Source organism: Aquarana catesbeiana, linkage group LG02 (assembly GCF_042186555.1).
Source record: "Aquarana catesbeiana isolate 2022-GZ linkage group LG02, ASM4218655v1, whole genome shotgun sequence".
In the NCBI taxonomy this organism is placed as follows: Eukaryota; Metazoa; Chordata; class Amphibia; order Anura; family Ranidae; genus Aquarana; species Aquarana catesbeiana.
Genome location: NC_133325.1, coordinates 522,007,159 through 522,029,803, shown reverse-complemented (window position 1 = coordinate 522,029,803; position 22,645 = coordinate 522,007,159). Strand labels below are relative to the sequence as shown.

The 22,645-nt window shown below is 41.6% G+C and overlaps 1 protein-coding gene across 1 annotated transcript in view; it reads right to left on the bottom strand.

Moving 5' to 3' along the window:
- The window catches only part of DSTYK (dual serine/threonine and tyrosine protein kinase), a 348,400-nt gene that overhangs the window by 24,204 nt on the left and 301,551 nt on the right, over nt 1–22,645 (bottom strand). Inside the window, exon 11 of the mRNA XM_073615817.1 lies at nt 14,084–14,198. Within this exon, the coding sequence (XP_073471918.1) occupies nt 14,084–14,198 (115 nt within the window). The remainder of the gene's footprint in view (nt 1–14,083; nt 14,199–22,645) is intronic.

The window sequence follows — 22,645 nt, the reverse complement described above, 5'->3', positions numbered from 1 at the left end:
ACAGTGTAAATTTGCTGTCACCTCAAAATAACTCAACACAGCCATTAATGTCTAAACCACTGGAAACAAAAGTGAGTACGTTTTCAAAGGCCGCCTTTGAAAACGTTGATGAAGAAACGCGTAAGGCGGGGCTACACACTTACGTCACTTCTGGTGGTATTTCTTCCTATGAGGACTGATCTCTGGCAATCCCCTTCTTGGATGTGGTGGTGGAGGTTGCACTGTTAGATGACTGATCCGGATGTCCTGGGATAGTGGATACAGGGGTAACGAGAGCCACACTACAGCGACCACAGGACAGCATCTGTGAAGACTGCCTATGAATCTCAGATTGCCTGTCACCCCTGTAGGGGTATAAAGAGCCGGTGAGTGGGGAGCCAAAAGGGGAGCACAGAAGTCACGGACTTTCCTTTTTTTGAGCACAACAGTCACCAGAGTATTTGGAACTTTTCTGACACCTACATTTTTTATAATTTTTATATTATGAACTATCTATTTTTGATATTATTATGAATTTAATATGATCTTTTGGAGCACGTTGGACCCTTTATATATAGAGACATTTATAACAATATATAATTTGTTGTCGGCACATTTTGCACATATGGTCAGCACCGTATATCAACTCCGTGTATATGCGGATGGGATGTTTTATTTTTAGTGATGGTGCACCATCTACTGTGTGTTTTTCATGGGAGTCTTGCACGTTATTATTAGCATTTACACAGGTATATGTGTGTAGGGGAGGATTTAATTTATTCACTAATTTCACATATACATTGGTAACTTATACACATTTCATATATTCCCCCTTAAGGGAGCGCCATTCACTCCAATTTTTACTAAACTGTGTGACACTTCGTTTAGACAGAGTCCCACAAATTTAAGTACACCCGAGCGTCTAGCCCTCAAAGATATTACCAGTAATAAAGATATTATCGTAAAACAGGCAAAGGAGGTAGCCTGGTGGTGCAAAACAGATCAAACTACCTCAGGGAGGCCCATCGGCTATTGGCTAATACCACCTACTCAAAACTTCCCTCCGATCCACTCCCTGGTTATCAGTTGGAACTTGTCAAGTTGGTCGAAGCTGCTTGGAAGGATGGGATACTTAAGAAAAATGCTTTTTATTACCGGCAATTTCCAGCACCCCCTACTTTTACCACCTTCCGAAGGTGCATAAAGCCCTAATTGATCCTCCGGGCAGACCAACGGTGGCTTGCAGCCAGCTTCACCAGTGGTCTATCGGTCTACATAGATTTTCTGCTGCAGCCGATAGTCTGTCAACTGTCATCCTACATTAGGGATTCGAACCATGTCATTAAAGTTTTAAAAGAATACTCTTGGCAGGAGGGCTATTTGTGGGCGTCTTTAGACGTTGCTTCATTATATACAACTATACCTCATGAGGTTGGCCTTGAACTCCCTACAATCCAAGTTTGTTTTAAACAGCATAGATTTTTGCCTCCGGCATAATTATTTTACTTTTTTAGATCAGTTCTACCTCCAGTGCAAAAGGGACAGCCATGGGAGCTAATTTTGCTCCAGCATATGCCAACCTGACCATGGGCTATTGGGAGGAGTGGCATGTCTGGGCCAAAAATCCCTACTCTGAGCACATAGTCATTTACGGACGATATATTGACGAGGTCTTGCTCATTTGGAGTGGTGGCTAGAACCTGTTTTCTTCTTTTGTTACCCACTGTAACACCAACGCCCTGGGACTTTCCATCACACGTGTTGGATCCCCTGGAGTTGGTGTTTTTTGGATTTGGTTTTGTCCCATGACCAGGGTAACTTCATTACTTGTAATCACACCAAACCTACCAGCGGTAACTTCTATCTGCACTATGACAGCTGTCATCACCTGACTTGGAAAAATAACATCCCCAATGGGCAGTTTCATAGACTAAGTAGAAATTGCACGAGGGTTGAAGATTATAATCTACATGGTGAACATATGCAGAAAAAGTTCATAGAAAAGGGTTACCCCAATGACCTAGTCTGAGATGCTTTTCTTTCCCACATTAACAAGTCATCAAAAAATAAAGTAAAGACAATCACCCTAAGGATATGGGTAACACCGTCAGATTCGTTTCTACACTCAATACCAAATATAGGACCATTTCCAAAATCATTCATAAACAATTTAATATTTTAAAACTGGACCAATGTCTGGCTCCCGCTACCTCCTAAACCACAAATTACATTTAGGAAAGCACGCACCATAAAAAAAAAAAACATTACTGCCCCTAGCAAGTTGGGAAAACCCCATAGTAGACCCCTTTCTGACATTGGAAAATTCTTGTTCTTTTATCAAAAAAGTCCTAATGTCACAAAAGAGGTTGTCTCGCATGTCAATTCATCACTCATGGGTGCTCTAAGACAGTTACAAATAAAAAGGTATCTTTTTTTCAATCAAGCAGTCCATTACTTGCGCTACAGAATTTGTCGTTTCCGCTCTGTGGTGCCCATGCAACTTACTATACGTTTGTCACACTATATGTACCCTTCATACAAGAGTAGGCGCGCATCGTAGATTTATCAAAAATGGATTTCAAAAGCATAGCGTCCCATGCCATTATCTCCAAATACACAATAAAGATTGTTGTCACTTGGAAGTCTTTGCAATTGAGAGGGGGGGGGGGTCAGGGACTGTAGTGGGGGGGGGTCAGGGAATGTAGTGGGGGGGGGGGTCAGGGACTGTAGTGGGGGGGGGGTCAGGGAGTGTGTTTCCAAGTAGCGGTGGATCTGAACTATCTGTGCATGGATTACTCAGCTGCAACTTTAGCTTGAGAGCCACTTTACATACACTCACGTGTATGTCCTTACTCACAAGTGTATGTAAAGTGAGTGTACTTAAAGCAGAGTATGCCTGTATTCCTAAGGGTACCCTGAGAATGAAAAGTTTTCTCTCCTTTGCAAGAGAGAAAACCTTTTGTTTTTATGATGGGTTCTCACACCGGGGGGGCCCTCAATAAGGAATTGGAAATTCACAGCCTCATATGACGCCCTTCGTGCCCAATTTATTAAATTTTAGACCAACACAGCAAATACTGGACAAGTCATACACATGCATATAATGACTTGATAGTTGCTTTCAATTGCATAATGTCTTATCCTTTTTCCTAAAGGTACACATTCCAGAATGTAGCCTTCTTTTTCTTTCATTTCAGCATTATAGATTTAACAGTGTATGGTACGTCTTTCGTACCCTGTTAGTTTTTGACTAACTTTTTTTTTTTTTTTTTGTACTTGTTTCTATATCTATATGGTTCTGTATTTGTCCTGTGTGTGTGAACCCGTTCTTCCACTTGTGGTACCGCTTGCGTGCACGAACACACGCATGGAGATAGAGATAGATTAGTTTGTTCATTATTATAATTATTATCTTTTTTTCAGTCATTTTCTTCAATCTAATTATATATATATATATATATATATATATATATATATATATATATATATATATATATATATATATAATATCTTTTGTATTTGGGGTATTAAACATCATTTCAATCAATTTTTATAATCTATGTTTGTTACCCTTTTTTATTATCCCCTCTTTTCATTGAGTTTAAACAGGGGCTGTATGTGAATGTCATGTAATGATTTGCTACCTCTGGTAACAAATGTTATGGACCTGTGAGGACGAGGGGTTAACATCACTCTGTAGGTTCTTCCCTCTTTTTCCCCTCCCTCTTAGCCCATTAGCCTTAAATGTCCTTGCTGTTGTTGCCTCCATAGCTTTGACAAAGCACAGGCACGCGAAACATGTCAGCTACGGCAACCCTTCAGCTTATAGCACACCTCCATTGATCAGGTTCTTGTTCCCAGATGAGTGCTGACGGCGCACGCCCAGTTCCTTCTGAAACTTCCATCTCTCTCGCAGTGACGGATGTCCACACGCCATCTGAGCTAGAAGCCGTGCTTGGGGGACTACAGAGGTGAGCTCCAACCAACGCTGTGGCCAGCGGGAGCTTTCTCCGCTTCTCCATCCGCATACCCATCGGTCCTGTGACAGCAGGCGGAGTTCCCTGTCACCCCACTCTTTCAGATTGGAGCCAGAGCATTCTTTATACACCTCAGGATGACTTCCTTCCACTAGTGAACAGCGAATATCCCGAGAGCAGTTAACCCCTCCCTTGCAGGAATATTTGGTGGCACTGTGTTTAAACTTTTTCTTTTAAATTTTACTTTTTCTAGTGCATAGTTACAATTGTTTCCAGTACTATCTACACTCATACTCATAGCCCTATGGATATTGTTGGGCTTTAACTTAAGTGCAACAAAGTGTTTAATTGAATCCAAGGTGTACATAATTTTATATACAAATACATATATGGACATAGGTGATCTAGAAAAAGTTTGGTACTTTAACCCTTTCATGACTAAGCCTATTTTTGAAATTTGGTGTTTACAAGTTAAAATCCATATTTTTTGCTAGAAAATTACTTAGAACCCCCAAACATTATATATATATTTTTAGCAAAGAATCTAGAGAATAAAATGACGATTGTTGCAATATTTTTTATCACACGGTATTTGTGCAGCGGTGTTTTAAACGCAAATTTTTGGAAAAGTGACATTTTCATGAATTTTAAAAAATCCAAACAGTAAAGTTACCCCAAATTTTTTGTATAATGTGAAAGATGATGTTACGCCGAGTAAATAGATACCAAACATGTCACCCTTTATAATTGCACGCACTCGTGGAATGGCGACGAACTACGGTACCTTTGAATTTCCATAGGCGACGCTTTAAAAAAATTTTACGGTTACCAGGTTTGAGCTACAGAGGAGGTCTAGGGCTAGAATTATTGCTCTCACTCCGACGATCGCGGCGATACCTCACATGTGTGGTTTGAACACCGTTTACTTATGCGGGCGCAACTTCCGTATGCGTTTTCTTCGCTGCGCGAGCTCGCGGGGACAGGGGCACTTTAAAAAATTTTTTTTTTTTTTTTATTTAATTTATTTATTTTTGTACTTTATAAATTGTGTTTAAATTTTTTTTTTTTTTTACTTTTATTGCTGTCACAAGCAATGTAAACATCCCTTGTGACAGTAATATGTGGTGACAGGTACTCTTTATGGAGGGATGGGGGGTCTAAAAGACCCCCCATCCCTCCTTTACACTTCAAAGTATTCAGATCGCCGAAAACGGCGATTCTGAATACTGTGTACTTTTTAAAATTCGGCGCCATTGGCAGCCGAGTAAACGGGAAGTGACGTCATGACGTCGCTTCCGCATTTACAAGAAGAAGGCTGGAACGAAGCCGCTCACAGCTTCGTTCCAGTCCGCCCCCAGCCGCCGAAGGCAGCGGACCGGACACCGGGCCTCCCGATCGCACGGGAGGCCCGGGTAACAGCGGCGGGAGGCGGCGGGAGGGGGGGGATGTCCCCTCCCGCTCCTCCGGTATAACAACCGAGCGGCTTTTAGCCGCATCGGTTGTTATATTCGGGTAGCCGATCGCCCGCTGAAAACAACGGTACCGGGATGATGCCTGCAGCTGCGGGCATCATCCCGGTATAACCCCGGAAAGCCGAGGATGCATATATGCGTTCGGTCGGCGGGAAGGGGTTAAATGAGGCACACAGACATGTGCCTCCATCCCTATTGCATTGCGGAAAGGAAAAGAGTTGGGACTTTAAATGAGGTGTGTGCCCAAAGATTGATGCAGCGAACATAACCTTTTCCTATAGAAATACCCCGGATGGTCAATTGACCATTGGTGCCCTCTACACAGATTAGTCTCCCCCCTGTTGTGGTAAATAGTAAACCGTCGTGCATCAACATGGCCCCCTCAGTTCCCGTGGTGGACAATTATGGGGCGTTCTTTGGCTATCGGTGCCCGGCACTGATGATGGTAGCCGTTTTTGTAACTCCAATCAACCTTTTAAGTTTGCCCTTATTTGGGCTAAAATTCCTATTTGATGATTATTTAGATATAGTGTCATTTATGCATACTTACATACTCTTTATAGACAAGATGGATTGCGCCTGTCTTTCATGTGCATCTACCTTTGTATTATGGGTCAATGTATTTATACATCTGTCATGTTCGCTGCATCAATCTCTGGGTACACACCTCACATATAGACATTTTTTTAACTTTTTTCCCATAGAGCGCTGCCTTAGTTTTTGTATGGTCACTTCAGTGACCATAAACTTATATCAGAAATGTTCAGCAGACTGCTGAACAAAAACATAGCTCTGATCAGCGGCTAACAAGCCGCTAATCAGTTATTCAGCTAAAATGACCCCCCCCACCTGCTTCCCCCCTCCTGCACTGCCTAAAATGCCTGCTCTGTCCCCCCCACACTGTCCTCTGCCCACTACATCTGTCCTCCCAGCACTAATTTTTACCCCCAAGCTTCAGCACCAGCACAGATCTCCATGGATCCGTTGCAAGTGCCGGCTCCCTCTGCTGCCACTCCCGCCGGCAATTACAGAGTTACAGTTTTTTTTTTTTACCCAAATGTCCCCCCCCCCCCGTGCTGGCACCCCCTATAGAGCCCCCCCCAGGATCCCCCAGCGTTCCCTTCATGCAGCTCTGCAAGCGACATTCCACGCAGCTGCTGCCCAGGAGATCGTCGAGTGTAGTGTCAGGATGGCGCACACACAATAATATATATATATATATATATATATATATATATATATATATATATATATATATATATATATATATATATATATATATATATATATATATATATATACATATACATACATATACATACACACACACACACACAATATACTAATTTTTAAGATGACAAAGTCCTTTTATCACTATTCTCACTGGAGTTAATACTAAAGTTTTTCAGCAAGATCCAAAGAGACAATGCACCATACGGCTTGCATAAAAAAAACCTTTTTGAAGCAATGAGACTAGATCTCCTGCCTGTCTAGAGAGGCAGGAGATATGTTCCCATCTCAAAAAATGGTATTATATTCAAATAGTATGTGAAAAGAGAGCAAGGAAGAATTCTACAAAAGATGTGCATACTACCATGTTTCTCTTCAGTGTTCCTCTGTTGTACTTCAGACAGGTGTCATGGGATACTGATATAGGTGATGTAATCCTGGCTACAGAAGTGGTCTCTTTGAAAGCAATATTGTGAACATAATTCTCTGGTCTATGGACTGTGTGATAGAAAGCAAAATGCATAACAAAGACTGGAGGAAAAGATTTAACCTTCACATACGGAAAGGCATTCACAGGCATTTCACAGTAAGAGCTCACAGTAAGAGCTGTGAAAATGTGGAACAGACTGCCTCAAGAACGGGTTCTGGCCAGCTCAGTAAATGGTTTAAAAAAAAAAAAAAAAAAAGAGAGGGGGGCAGGAGGCGGAGCCTAGCAGAGCAGACATGCATTGTTAGAGCTCCACACCGCTGAGGAGAGAAGAGAAGGACAAAGCGGAGCCTGCAGGCTCAAAAGGTATCCATTTGAACCTTTTTGCCCCTGGGAACAAACTGTGAAAGTTTGGGCAGGAAATATGGTACTGGGAGGAAACCGTGGCAGAAATAAAAATCACCTCACAAAGAGCTCACAGGCACTCACTGCAGCTGAAGCAGCTCCAGTCACCTCACAAGATACAGCATCAGGGCGCTCTCACAGACAGAAAATGTCACAGCAAGACTCTCCATTTGAGTCAGATACAGAACAAATCCTCTCACAAACTTCTCCACAAGCCTCCTCAGTATCCCCAGTAATATTATTACAATTTGAAAAGATGCTTCATAAGGCTTTAAAACAAACCTCAGACCAAATAACAAAAAGCCTAACCAAAGAAATAAGAGAGCTGGGAAACCGCACCGCAGCCTTAGAAATAAAAATGGATGAAATTGAAATTACAACCCAAGAAAATATAACAGAATTGGAACAATTAAAAAAAGAAAATTTAATACTTCAAACTAAGCTCGAAGATTACGAAAATAGAGCCAGACGTTCAAACTTGCGCATAAGGGGAATACCTGAAACTGTGACAGACCTGCAATCTACTATTACTGCTCTATTACAAGAACTAAAGCCAGATATCCCTATTGAACGTTTAGAACTGGACAGAGTACACAGAGCCCTCACAGCCAAAAAGAAAGATGGGACCCCCACGTGATATAATCACAAAATTTCATTATTACAGAACGAAAGAACAAATACTAATTGCTGCAAGAGAAAAAAAAGGAACTTAATTTTCAAGGACACAATTATCAAATTTTTGCTGACCTATCCCAACTTACTATTACTAAAAGACGATCCATGAAACCCCAACTAATGGAACTGCAACGCCACAACATTATGTATCAATGGGGCTTCCCCTTTTCAGTCAGATTTAACTACCAAGGTACAATTTACAGAAGCAGATCAGCAGATGAACTACAACAAACCCTTTTAAAATTAAATCTGACAGAACCCACAAGCAGCAACTCTCCCACACGCAGAAGAATGGCATCATCTTCACCTTCAGGCAGCACCCAGAAAATTTCAGAACAAAATGGGAATCATCATTCTCAAAAAAGAGGCCATTATGCCACATCATCCATGGACCAAGAAGATTCAATGGACTGACATCCTAATTCCTGATATCTCTTCATTTATTATACTAAGAGATGGTTCTCTATAAAAAACCTATATTTATAACTGAATGTAACTGCATTCTGATAGTCACACACTGTGTGGGATCATGTTACATTCCAGTTATATTTCTTATTACTTCTGATTCATATAGCCTTAGAATATATAAGTGAAATAAGGAAATTCTTGTTCAGTTATATATTATCAGGTAATAACAATAGATATTACTTTTTAGGACAAATATGTTCAATAATCCAGAAGTAATGGAAGCTTTTTCTTTCTTTTCTTAAAACAAATATATTATTACCTAACTAGTTCCTAGAATTATGTTTTTGTTTATTCTAATCTGAAGCAATACAACCTCAATTTTATGAGTTAACATATCTAAACAGTTACATATGAATAAAATATGTAATTGTTTACTCTAAAAGGGTTAAAATCCCAAAATAATTCAAACTATCTTCATCAATACCAAAGTTATTAACAGTACCTTTCTAACTGAATTATTTAGCCTAGGGCAAGACTAACCATATACAACCACCCTGGAATAAATAATTTCAACAAAAACTATATTCTGCACTCCAATTAATGAAACATCATTTTGATGTCTTTTGACATAGCACTTCTCTCCTGTAAGCGGAAGATGCGTGTACCCCCATTAGCCCTCCTCATTCTCCCAACCATATTATGTGGGAGTGTGACGAAGGCACTTATTCCCCTGAGAGAGATATTTATTCTCTTTCACGGGTAAATTGTGATTACTTGCAAAAAATAATTTATACAATGTATCATCTAATCTCATATGTTTTTTGTTTACTCTTTACTCCAGAATTCACTGGTTTCTTTTCTATCTATTCATCTCTTCAGTCCACACAGGTTGATCTGCGCAGTCAGCTCTGCATAACAAAAAGTAAGTCAAAACTATTTGATCTATTGCCATGGCACCACTGAATATACTTTCCCTGAATGTTCAGGGAATAAATGTCCCTCAAAAAAGGACCAAAGCCTTCCGTACTTTCCATAACAAGAAGGCTCACATAGTATGCCTCCAAGAAACACACTTCACCAAAGATTCTACTCCAAAATATATTTCTCCTTTTTATCAACAAATTTACACGGCTTCTGTCTGTACCAAGCAAAGGGGAACTCTAATTGCATTTCACCGATCCACACCATTCACCTTATTATCAGAAATTAAAGACCCAGAAGGTAGATACCTGATACTCATGGGTTATATAATGGATACAGTAATCACGGTGATTTCCTACTACGCTCCTAACAAACAACCTACACCATTCCTCTCACATATATTACAAGTGATTAATACACACAAAATAGGAACAGTGATAATGTGTGGGGATTCGAACCAGGTCCTCCTCCCATTTCTAGATAAATCACCTTTTACACCATCCAAAATAACCTCTAGATTACCTTTTTCTCAACTTCTTTTCAAATACAATCTGGTAGATTCATGGAGAGAAAGTAACCCAATAAAAAAGAAATTCACTTATTTCTCGCACCCTCATCAAACCTTCACCAGAATAGATCATATTTTTCTAACAATAGGAATGATACCAGAAATTATTGCATCAGCTATAATTCCGATTCCGTGGTCTGACCATAATGCAGTATACACTACTATAGCCTCAGCCATACCAAAAGCGCATGACCCAACGTGGTACTTACCGGACATAATGCTCAAACACCCACTACATCAGATGGCCAATGAACAAGCTTTAAAGGAATACATATCAATTAATAATACAACAGACATCTCCCCAATAACACTGTGGGAAGCTCATAAGCCTGTCTTGCGTGGTACAATACAAAGACAAATGGCACTATTTAAACGGGAACGCAAAAATCTAGCAAAAAAACTAGAACTCAATTTTAATGCAGCCTACATATCATTTCAAGATAATCCATCTCAGAGTACAAAATCTCATCTGGAAAAATCTAGATTGGAATACGATCTATTTCTCACTGAGTCAGTTGATAAATCCCTCAAACGCTCCAAACACAATTTCTACATGAATACAAACAAACCAGGTACATATTTGGCTAGGGCATTAAATTCAACTAACAAATCTTTCAAACCAATACGTTTGAAATTATCAAAAAATGTTTACACTTGTAATCCAGTTAAAATAGTCCATAAATTTCACTCACATCTCGCAACTTTATACAAGACAAACAATGAATTTAATCCTACAGAAGCTGAATCCTTCTCAAAAATAACCTTACCTGAGTTATCTCAGAATCAAAAAAGCAGTTTGGATGAGCCTATAACTATAGATGAAGTTGCTAACGCCATAAAAGACCTAAAACTTAACAAAAGACCAGGCCCAGACGGCTACTCGGCTTTATACTATAAAACATTCTCAGAAATACTCTCTCCCATTCTCACTGAAACTTTTAACAAACTTCTAGATGGACATTCTTTTCGGCAGGAAACACTAATGGCAATTGTTTGTATGATCCCAAAACCCCTTTCTGATGATACTTCCTGTGTGAATTATCGGACTCTCTCTCTGTTAAACCTCGATATTAAATTATTAGCAAAAATAATAGCAAAACGCCTCAATAGCATTATAGGAAAATTAATACATAGAGATCAAGTAGGCTTCATGCCAAATAGACAGGCAGGCGATAATATACGCAGGGCAGTGTTATTGGCACATATTGCTAAAAAACGGAAAATCCCTTTATGTTTTCTATCTCTCGATATTAAGAGGGCATTTGACACAGTATCCTGGCAATATATGCAATATTCATTACAAAAATGGGGTTTTGGACCCCACTTTTTAACATGGATCAAAGCATTATATAATAAACCCAAAGCCTATATAAAATATGCTGGATACAAATCTGAAGCCTTTAATATCGAAAGAGGTACCCGACAGGGTTGCCCATTATCTCCCTTATTATTTGCCCTTATACTCGAACCCATGGCCCAGTACATCAGAACAAACCAAACTATAACTGGCATTGAAGTAGGAGGTATTACACACAAATTATGTATATTTGCAGACGATATATTACTTTTTCTATCATCACCACAGGTCTCTGGTCCTAACTTAATACCAGCTCTTGATGGATTTGCAGCCCTATCCGGCCTTATGATTAATCCTAAGAAATGCCTAGTGCTTAATATTTCACTCACAAACATGGAATTGATCCCGGCTAGGGCTGCACTCCCATTCACATGGGCAGAAAAATCAATCCCATATCTTGGAATTCATTTAACAGCATCTCATTCTGACTTATTCTCAACCAATTATCCTCCTGTATTAAGACAGATCACAAATTTAATAAAACAATGGTCGCAACTTCCTTTATCCTGGATAGGGAAGATTAATGCAATCAAAATGACTATTCTACCCAAATTGCTTTATCTATTCAGAGTCCTCCCTATTCCAATTCCTTCCTATTTTTTGAGAATAGTACAAAAAAGAGCAACTTCGTTTATATGGGGCTCTTCTAAACCACGTATACCTATACACACACTACATCTTCCCAAAAATAAAGGAGGCCTAGGATACCCTAATTTTACTAACTACTACAGAGCAGCACATTTGGCCAGTCTGTCCAAATACCATGCAAAACAGGAAATCCCATTATGGGTATTTATAGAGGCTTCAGAAAATGACCCTCTATTAATATCAAATTTATTATGGCTTGATCCTAAAGACCGCTTTAAAATTCATAATCCCATAACTAAACACTTCTTATCTCTCTGGGATAAACTAAAAACCAAATATCAGTTACAATCTCCACACAATCCTCTCCTTTCTTTTATCAGAAATCCAGCCTTTTATCCGGCATGGATCTACCCAAATTCTTTTAAAGCTTGGACAACATCAGGCATTCAGACACTAAATGACTTCATAGCATCTAAATCATTCCTTTCATTCCCATCGCTTAGAGAAAAATATGATCTACCAAACTCTGAGATATTTAGATATCTCCAAATCAAAAATTTCTATACACCATTCCTAAAGGGGGATACACCATTATCCCAATTATCCATTTTTGAATCAATCTGTACAAAAGATCCATTTGCTAAAGGTACAATTTCATCACTTTATAATCAATTATATGGAGTAGCAAATCTTAATAGACCCTCTTACGTTCAGAGGTGGGAGGAGGACCTGGGACGAACTTTAGAAGACACGGACTGGTCTAACATATGGCTCACATCTAAGTCATCTTCACCCAACATCTTAGCACTGGAGACAAATTATAAAGTCCTAACTCGCTGGTACCTTGTACCCGCTAGAGTGGCAAAATATTCACCTAATACCTCAACTCTTTGTTTTCGAGGATGCCCAGAAATAGGCACCCATTTACACATATGGTGGACGTGCCCAGTAATCCAAACCTTCTGGAAGGAAGTCTTCGTGATTGCATCTAAAATATTTAAAAAAATAATACAACCAGATCCATATTTAACTTTACTTAATCTAAAACCGGAATGGTTAACACTCTCTCAATTCAAACTTATGATCCAACTAATAACGGCTGCAAAACAAACAGTGGCCAAGGCATGGAAATCTCCTACATTGGTACTAGCAGAAACAATTCACAGAATGAATAATACAATGTCCCATGCTAAGATGGTAGCCATCGATCAAAATCAAATTCCAAAATTTGAAAAACTTTGGCATCCTTGGATAAAACAACAGTTCCTGTCAAACTTCAATGACTCTGTCCTGTTGCCATGGTAACAGATTAAATGACTTACAGAGACACCCATTCTAAGGCTTCAAAGAGAACTAAAAAGAATAATAAACTGACGAGCGGGACAACCTTGTGGACCATACCTCTACCTTTCAACCCTTTTTCTTCTTTCTCTTTCCTTTTCTCCACCTTATGATTAAAGCTCATTATCAGAATTTATTTGACCTATATACACTCTACTTGTAAACAATATGTATAGTAGGTATAAATCACTTAAATACCTACAAAAGTAACTAAGGAAATGATATATATCTTTAATTTAGGTTTACGTGAACCCAATGTTTAATATTTGAAATTTCATGATATCTACCTATATAAACCCTACTGTAAAACAATGAGCTTACTTTATAGATCCTTGTAAACTTACTTTATGTATCTTTATAACATTGTATACTCAATAAACTTCTTTTGACAAGGAAAAAAAAAAAAAAAGAGCTGGATACATTTGTAAAATGCACAATATATAACTGGATATTAACGGTTAGAGGTAATAATGCCAGGGAAGATGATCCACGGAATATCCGACTGTCTCATGGGAGAACAGGAAGGAATTTATTTCCCCCACTGGAGCGAATTGGATTATATGCATTGTTTGTTGCCTTCCTCTGGATCCATTGTGGAAATAGGATATTCTATTGTCTATTGAGGTTGTGTATGCGTTTTTATTTTCTTATATTGGTTGAACTAGATGGACTAGTATCTCTTTTCAACGTAATTATGCAACGAAGCACATTGCCCAAGATTTTTTTTTTTTTTACCTGAAAAGAGTTCCGGTGCCATGTGTATAGGCGTTCCAACAATGCTGCCAGACATCATAGCCTCTGGCTTGCAGAAACCCAGGTCTGTGATTTTTGCTCTGTTTTTTTTGTCAAGCTATGAAAGGCAAAAAAAAAAAATTATTATAACATGACATTTAGCACCCTATAGTTCAACATATAAAGTTTAAAAACAGGGAAATGAATGGGTCAATTACTACTGACATTTTTATAAAATACTTGACAGCAGTGGTCCCAAAGGTGTGCAGTCGGTCTGGGATGTAGAGGTAAATTTAAAGCGGATGTAAACACTCTCCTATACCCAGTGAAGTGAACAGCCTCAGATGATACAGAGATGAAACAAAGCTCCCTACACAAGTTTTACATGTACTGTATAGCTGCTGCCTTCAGCTCTCTATATTCTTTAGAATTCTTACATCGTGTTAGAATTTTTTTGTTTACAAACTTTATTGGGTACTTCCTCATTCAGCAGGAGTGAAGTCTTAGCATACACTGTGCAACAGCTGATTGGAGGAAAGGCACCCCCCCCCCCACATAGGTAGAGTAAGGAAGATACTTTCAGAGCTGTGCTGTGACAAGACAAACTGCCAATTTGTCACCCACCCTGAAACAAATTTCAGGATAGTTTTATCTCCCGTCTGGGAGAACCTGTCAGAAGTTATGCTGATAACCGAAGAAAGAAACAGCAGAAAGACATGGGACATAGGGCTTTGGGGAGAGAGATAAGAAAATACTACATATATGTGCCAAGGTCAAATTTCATGAATCAGGTTTACATCCACTTTAAGACCCCTTTCACAGTGGAGGCGTTTTTTCCAAGCACTTTAGCACTAAAAATAGCACCTGAAAAATGCCTCATCTGCATTCCCAGTGTGAAAGCCCAAGTGCTTTCACACTGGGGCGCTGCGCTGGCAGAACCTAAAAAAAAAAAAAAAAAAAAGCAATGCAAGCAAGCAGCATATTTGGGGCGCATTAGGAGCGGTGTGTACACCGCTCCTAAAGTGCCACTGCCCATTGAAATCAATGAGCAGCACCGCCGAAGCACCTGCACAGAACCTTGGCAGTGGCGCTTTTAATCCTTTATTCGGCCACTAGTGGGGTTTTTTTAGCGCCACCGCTAAAACGACAGTAAAGCACAGCTAAAATGTTTGAAAGTGCTATAAACCTAATTGGCAACAATTATGAAAGATAAGACTTCATTTGCACGGGCAACTAACGTTGGTGCCAAGCACAGCATCTGGAATCTGCTGATTCCTGCAGCTGTTTCAGTCTCACGCGAGCAGCTAGCTGCATCCAATGAGCATTGTACACAATGACAAGTCAGTGGCAGCCATAGCTATCCATAACTGTCTGCACAGCCAGCAATCAGCGCAGCTAGGTTTTATCTTCATGTCAGTTTCCATGCAATGTCCTATACAGTGCCTTGCAAAGGTATTCACCCCCCTTGGCTTCTTACCTATTTTGTTACATTACAGCCTTTAGTTCAATGTTTTTTTAATCTGAATCATATGTGATGATCAGAACACAATAGTCTAAGTTGGTGAATTAACATTATAAAAATTATAGACAAAATATTTTTCAGAAAAACTGAGAATTGGCATGTGCGTATGTATTCACCCCCTTTTTTGTTATGAAGCCCATAAAAAGCTCTGGTGCAACCAATTACCTTCAGAAGTCACATAATTAGTGAAATGATGTCCACCTTTGTGAAATCTAAGTGTCACATGATCTGTCATTATACACACCTTTTTGAAAGGCCCCAGAGGCTGCAACACCTAAGCAAGAGGCACCACTAACCAAACACTGTGAAAATATTAAGCCCAAAAATTGGGATAGGCTCCAAGTTCATGGATTACAAAAACAGCTGGACCGTCCTATTCCAAAACCAATCATGGATGGTAAAAAGAAGAAGCGGGAATAAATGGAAATCAATAAGTCCTTCACCACACCACTGTGATAGTAAAAATGCGCGCTTACCAAATGGCAAGCTTGGAAGAGCTTGCGACCTTAACCCGGTCGGGGCCTTTCAGGATGGAACCATCAAGGGGAGGCACGCCACTTTGGCTTGGATTAAGCACGCTGTTCTTCCAATTAACACTCTATGTGGAGATGTGACCCCTGGCTAGGGCTAAGCCAGATATCATGACCTTTCAAGGCCGATATATGCATCAGTGAGTTGTTACCCCTCACTACATGAAGACCAAGGAACTCCCCAAACAAGGGACAATGTTGTTGAGAAGTCAGGGTTAGGTTATAAAAAATATCCAAATCTTTGATGATCCCTAGGAGAGCTATCAAATCTAACATAACCAAATGGAAAGAACATGGCACAACAAACCTGCCAAGAGACGGCTGCACACCAAAACTCACGGACCGGGCAAGGAGGGCATTAATCAGAGAGGCAGCACAGAGACCTAAAGGTAACCCTGGAGGAGCTGCAGAGTTCTACAGCAGAGACTGGACTATCTGTACACAGGACGACAATAAGCCGTAGGCGCCACAGAGTTGGGCTTTATGGCAGAGTGGCCAGAAGAAAGCCACTACTTTCAGCAAAAAACAAAATGGCACATTTTGAGTTTGTGAAAAGGCATGTGGGAGACTACCAAAATGTATGGAGGAAGGTGCTCTGGTCTGATGAGACTAAAATTGAACTTTTTGGCCATCAAAGAAAACGCTATGTCTGGGGCAAACCCAACACATCACCCAAAGAACACAATCCCCACAGTGAAACATGGTGGTGGCAGCATGTGCCACCACCATGTTTCACTGTGGGGATTCCCTGCAGCAGTTGGGACCAGTTTCCCAGTCCCAACTGCTGGGGGGATGTTTTTCAGCAGTTGGGACTGGGAAACTGGTCAGAGTTGAGGGAAAGATGGATGGTGCTAAATACAGGGATATTCCTTTAGCAAAACCTGTACCACTCTGATTTGAAGCTAGGACAGAGGTTCACCTTCCAGCAGGACAAAGACCCCAAACACTGCTAAAGCAATATTTGAGTGGTTTAAGGGGACGTCTGACGTCCCGGAGCTGCGACACGCACTGGGGATTTCTCCGCCCCCCCGATGTGACGCGGGGGGGAGGAGTCTCCTCCACTGCGTGTCGACGTCATGCCGCCCGTGCCGGCAGCTTGGCGTCCTCGTGGCGCACATAATGCCGGCTGGTTAGCTTTCCACCTCCAGCGCTGTTGGGGCTGGTCTTGACGCTTCCAGTGGAATGGCCTGGCCCATCTGGCCATCTTCACCATTGCGCCTCCCTTGCCCCCTTTTTTGCTGGTACATGACGTTGGGGGCTCTTTCGTGGCGGCGCGTCCCTCCTGAGCCTCACCCAGACTAGGGTCCCCTTCCTTGGTTTCTTTCTGGTCACCTTTTCCTTGGCATTCACATGCAACATGGCTATCAACCTCCACTCACCTTGCAGCAGGTAAATTTCCTTTCATCACCCTTAGCATCTCTTCTCCCCTCTTCCCCCCCCCATCTCTCCCACAGTCTCTCCTTTCCTCATTCGTTTCTCACTTTCCTTTTGTTTCTGCTCTTTCCTCATTCTTTATTTCATTCACTCACTTTACACTTCCGCTACTAGTTCAATACACTAGTCACTTATCTTCCATTTCTACGACTTTACACTTTTGTTACTAGTGTAATATACATGTCACCTATCTTTCACAGGTTCTCCTCCCTTCCTGGGGATCACCGCCTCACTCATTTTTTGGTTTTCATCCCATCACTCTCCATCGCCATTTCCATTGTGACCCATCTGGTGGGGTGCCTGGGTCGTTGGTGTGCCGCCCTTCCCGGTCAAGGTGCACTCGATTCGGGCGCCGAGTGCCTCCTGGGCCTTTCGTCAGGCGTCAGTAATGCAAGGTGGCCACCTGGTCGTCAGTGCACTTTCACAAAATTTTACAAGGTGGATGTGCAGGCATCTGCGGATGCTTCTTTTGGCCACAAGGTTCTGCAGGCTGCAGTCTATAGAGGTTTTTTCCCTCGTGAAGGGGTTTAAACTGCCCCTCTATGGGGCTGTAGGCATCACCCTGGTACAATCACTTCAGCAAAATGACATACAGGTACGTCATTTTGTGGAAAGTAGTTAAAGTACAACTAATGGCTCCTGTATGAAAGTCTAAACAAGTACCAAATTCTAGTTACTATGGGATGCACAAGCCACATAAACTAAATAATTTACCTCCCCTGACGGAGCCAAATTCAAATTGTCTCCCAGGCATTGGCATTTAACAAATTGATTAAAAGCAGAACAGAAATTTTGGGACTTTAAATGAGGTTTAATAGGGGGTGTTCAAATCCCCTCCTCCATCCCGGTTCAATATATATATAATCAGATGTAGACCTGCACACACGTGGCGCCCAAGAGGGAAGAAAACACAGAGGAGAGAGAGAGAGAGAGAGAGAGAGAGAGAGAGAGAGAGAGAGAGAGAGAGAGAGAGAGAGAGAGAGAGAGAGAGAGAGAGAGAGAGAGAGAGAGAGAGAGAGAGAGAGAGAGAGAGAGAGAGAGAGAGAGAGAGAAGAGGGTGCAGGGACAGAGGGGACCCACAGGACCGACTGACCCAGAGAGTGGCCCGAGTCCACCACAAAAACCCCCTAAGGGGAGAGGGGGACATTTACTCACCATATCAGGACCAAGTGGGCACCGCGCCAAACAGAACCTCCTTGCCACTGAAGTGGGGGGGGCTGTTGGCCATGAGGGACGCTGCAACTCGAGCCGAGACTCGGTCGTTTGAGACCATGTGAGACGTTTAACTCGCAGGGCTAGCCCCGTCCAGTGGGGCTATGTCACAGCCGACCTAGCGCGTAGCTGCGGTTTGCATGCGCTCGCTGGCCAGACTGGGGTGGCCACTGGATCGAATGTCCAGCCTGTTGCCCAGCCGGGCAGAAGATTGTTGTTTTTTTCCTGGATTTTTCCGGGGAGATCTACAAACTAAAAAATAAAAATTGCCAGGATAAGAGATCCCAGCAGGGTACTAGGTCCTGACTAAGCAGGAAAAAAAACCAAAAAAAAAACCGAAGGCCTATAGCAGTGAGGGGGGTGTTATATCACCTAGAACTGCCCATGGGCGCAGCCAAGTCTTTTTTCTGCCTAGTGTCCTACTCCTGTAGGGGGAAATATAACCCTATGGTTCTGACTAAAGAAGGCTGTGTCTGTCAATGAACGAATGAGAAATTTCATTTTTATTGTTTCACTTTAAGCATAATTAAAATCACTGCTTTAACCACTAGCCGACCAGCTCACGCAGATATATTGTGTCAGGTCATAAGATGAAACAATCAGCACCACAAGTAAAAAATAGTGATGTTTAAATAAGATAACCTGATAATAAACGTGCACAGCTGCTAAACATTCCAAGTGGTACACCACACTAATTTCAAAATAGTAAATAAATAAATGTAGCGCTATGTGTAAAAATATCCTACATATAAATGAATAGTCCATAAAATGGAAAAATGAAGAAATGAAACATGAAAAACTCTTCTTGTGATCAGTGTATGCAATTCCACCACAGTGATTGTTCATCCTCAAAAGGAGTGCACACCACCACCAGTAAAAATGCGCGCTCACCTCCCAGATGAGACATAACTCATATGCGGATCTCACCACGAGCTCTTTGCTCTCACTTCCTCTTTCCAATCAATGGTGGGCAATGCAGATGGCTCTTTTCTTAATGGTAACTCAGCTCATTAACATCCAAAGAAACTAATCACTTCCCAGCTTGGTTCAAGATTCCATGAGTTCAGGACATGTAAATAATAAGTATAGAGACCATAGTGTTCTCCGTATACAAATTTATTCAAAGCCCCCAAACAGACAAGTTGCACTTACAAGATAAACTTTTAAAATCACATAAAAACCTCCAGAGTAGCACCGCTGTGTCCACATCCACAGTGCCTGGCTGAACATGACTATCAGCTCCTCCCTTTTGGACGCGTATCGGCCAACCACAGGCCTTCCTCAGTAGAGTTGACTCATCTGGGAGGTGAGCACGCATTTTTACTGGTGGTGGTGTGCACACTGTGGTGCACAATCACTGTGGTGGAATTGTGTGGATACAGTGATCACAAGAAGAGTTTTTCAGGTTTCATTTTTCCATTTTATGGACTATTCATTTATATGTAGGATATATTTATCTTAGAGATTTGCACTTTATATTTATATATATTTTTACACATAGCGCTACATTTATTTACTATCTATACTGTGTCAGGTCGGCTCTCCTGCGTGAATCGCCGTACCTGTACGTTGGCGACCCGCAATCGCAGTGAGGAGAGGCAGAATGGGGAATAGCCTATGTAAACAAGGCCATTCCCCGTTCTGCCAGACGACAGGACAGATCTACTGTTCCCAGTGATCTGTCATGTCCCAGGTAATTTGCAGATCACCGCTATTACTAGTAAAAACAATAAATAATAAAGTCCCTAAATCTATCCCATAGTTTGTAGACGTGATAACTTTTGCGCAAACCGTTTTTTTTTTTTTAACCAAAAAATAGGATTTTTACGTCCTACTTACCTGTAAAATCCTTTTCTTTGAGTACATTATGGGACACAGTCAGGCTAATATTCATTACCTGCTGAGTTATACTCCATTAGGTGAAGGGACACTAGTAAACCAGAGGTCTTCAGACAGGAAGTGATCCCCTATATAATGCCTCCCATACAGGAAGTATTTTAGTTTTTTTTAGCAAAAGCACTAAATCCTCAAAAAAAGAGGGGAGGGATCGGTGTCCCATGATGTACTCAAAGGATTTTACAGGTAAGTATGACATAAAAATCCTATTTTCTTTTTCATATATCATGGGAAACAGAGTCAGCCCAATATTCCTTAACTGCTGGGACATCCCAGAGCAATTGGCTTGAGGGGAGGGAGACATCATGCCAAACAATGGCCATCAGAACTTATACGGCAGCCCGCAGTACACTGCAGCCGAAAGCCGAATCCTCGGCTACTCGAACATCCACTTGATAACATTTTGTGACCGTATGCACTGAAGACCAGGTAGCAGCCTTACAAATCTTAGCCAGTGAAAAGCCCAGGAGGCTCCTACACCCCTGGTAGAATGAGCTCTCACCCTAAAGGGAGGAGCTGTACGTTTCAGACCGTAGGCCTGAATTACCAATTGACGGACCCAATTGGCCAATTGGGTGAGAAGCTGCCTGCCCCCTCTTGGGTCCTTTTGGTAAAACAAAAAAAAAAAAAGTCTGATTCTCGGATCTCTGCAGATCTAGACAGATAAACCTTTACTGCCCGGACAATGTCCAAAGATTGCAGTCGTCTCTCTTGCGCTGAACGAGGCTGAGAGAAAAAAAAAGGCAAAATAATACCCTTATTTAAATGAAGGGCCAACACCACCTTTGGCAAAAAGGATGAAACAGGTCGTAACACAACTCTGTCATGGTGAAGGATCAAGTACGGTTCCCTGCATGAAAGGGCTGCCAATTTCGACACCCGTCTAGCCGAGGTGATAGCCATCAGGAAGGCTAGCTTGCGTGACAAGTCTAATGGAATTTATTTAATAGGTTCAAATGGTTGTTTCTGTAAACGCAGAGAGCACCAAGTTCAAGTCCCAAGGACACATAGGTGACCTAATGGGGGGAAGCAAGCGAGTTGCCCCTTGCATAAAGGTTCAGATCAGTGAATCAGAGGCTAAAGGCCTTTGGAAGAATACTGATAGGGCCAAAACCTGACCTCTGATTGTACTCAAAGCCAATTTGATTTCCACAGCTGACTGTAGAAAAGAGAATTCTCCCAATCACATATTGCCGAGCATTCCATTTTCTGGCTTCACACCAAGCAATACAAGTCTTCCAGACCTTATGATAAATCTTCCCAATGACAGCTTTTCTAGCATTCACTATAGTAGACACTACTTGTCCTGAGATGCCACAGTCCAACACCCTGGCTTCAATAGCCATGCCGTCAAATTTAGAGACTGTAAATTGGGGTGGAATATAGGACCTTGAGACAGTAGATCGGGGCGACATGGAAGCATCCATGGCCAGTCTATCGTCAGTCTCAATTTCCATGGGCCAGGCTGGTATCACCAGAATGACTGGAACCCCCCCCCTCTGAATCCTGCGCAACAAATGTGGAAGGAGAGAGAGATCGGAGGGAAAGCATAAAGCAGGGAGTACTGGCTCCATGGAACTATCTGAGCAACTGCTCCAATTGCCCGAGGATCTCTTTTTCGAGACAAACTGCTGTAGTTTGTTGTTGAACCTGGATGCCAGTAGGTCGGCCTCTGGCCATCCCCAATGTTGGCAAATTTCCTGGAACACCTCTGGGTGTAGGGGCCATTCCCCCGGGCAGATCTGCTGGCAGCTGAGATAATTTGCCTTCCAGTTCTCTACTCCCGGGATATGGACTGCTGACATCATTGGCACATGTCCCTCTGCCCAGGCTAGTAAGTGGTTCACCTCCCTCAAAGCAGAACGACTCATGGTACCGCCTTTGTGGTTTATATAGGACACTGCCGTGGCATTGTCAGACTGAACCCTGATGGGGCAGTCCTGAAGCTCCACCATCCAGGACCGCAGGGCC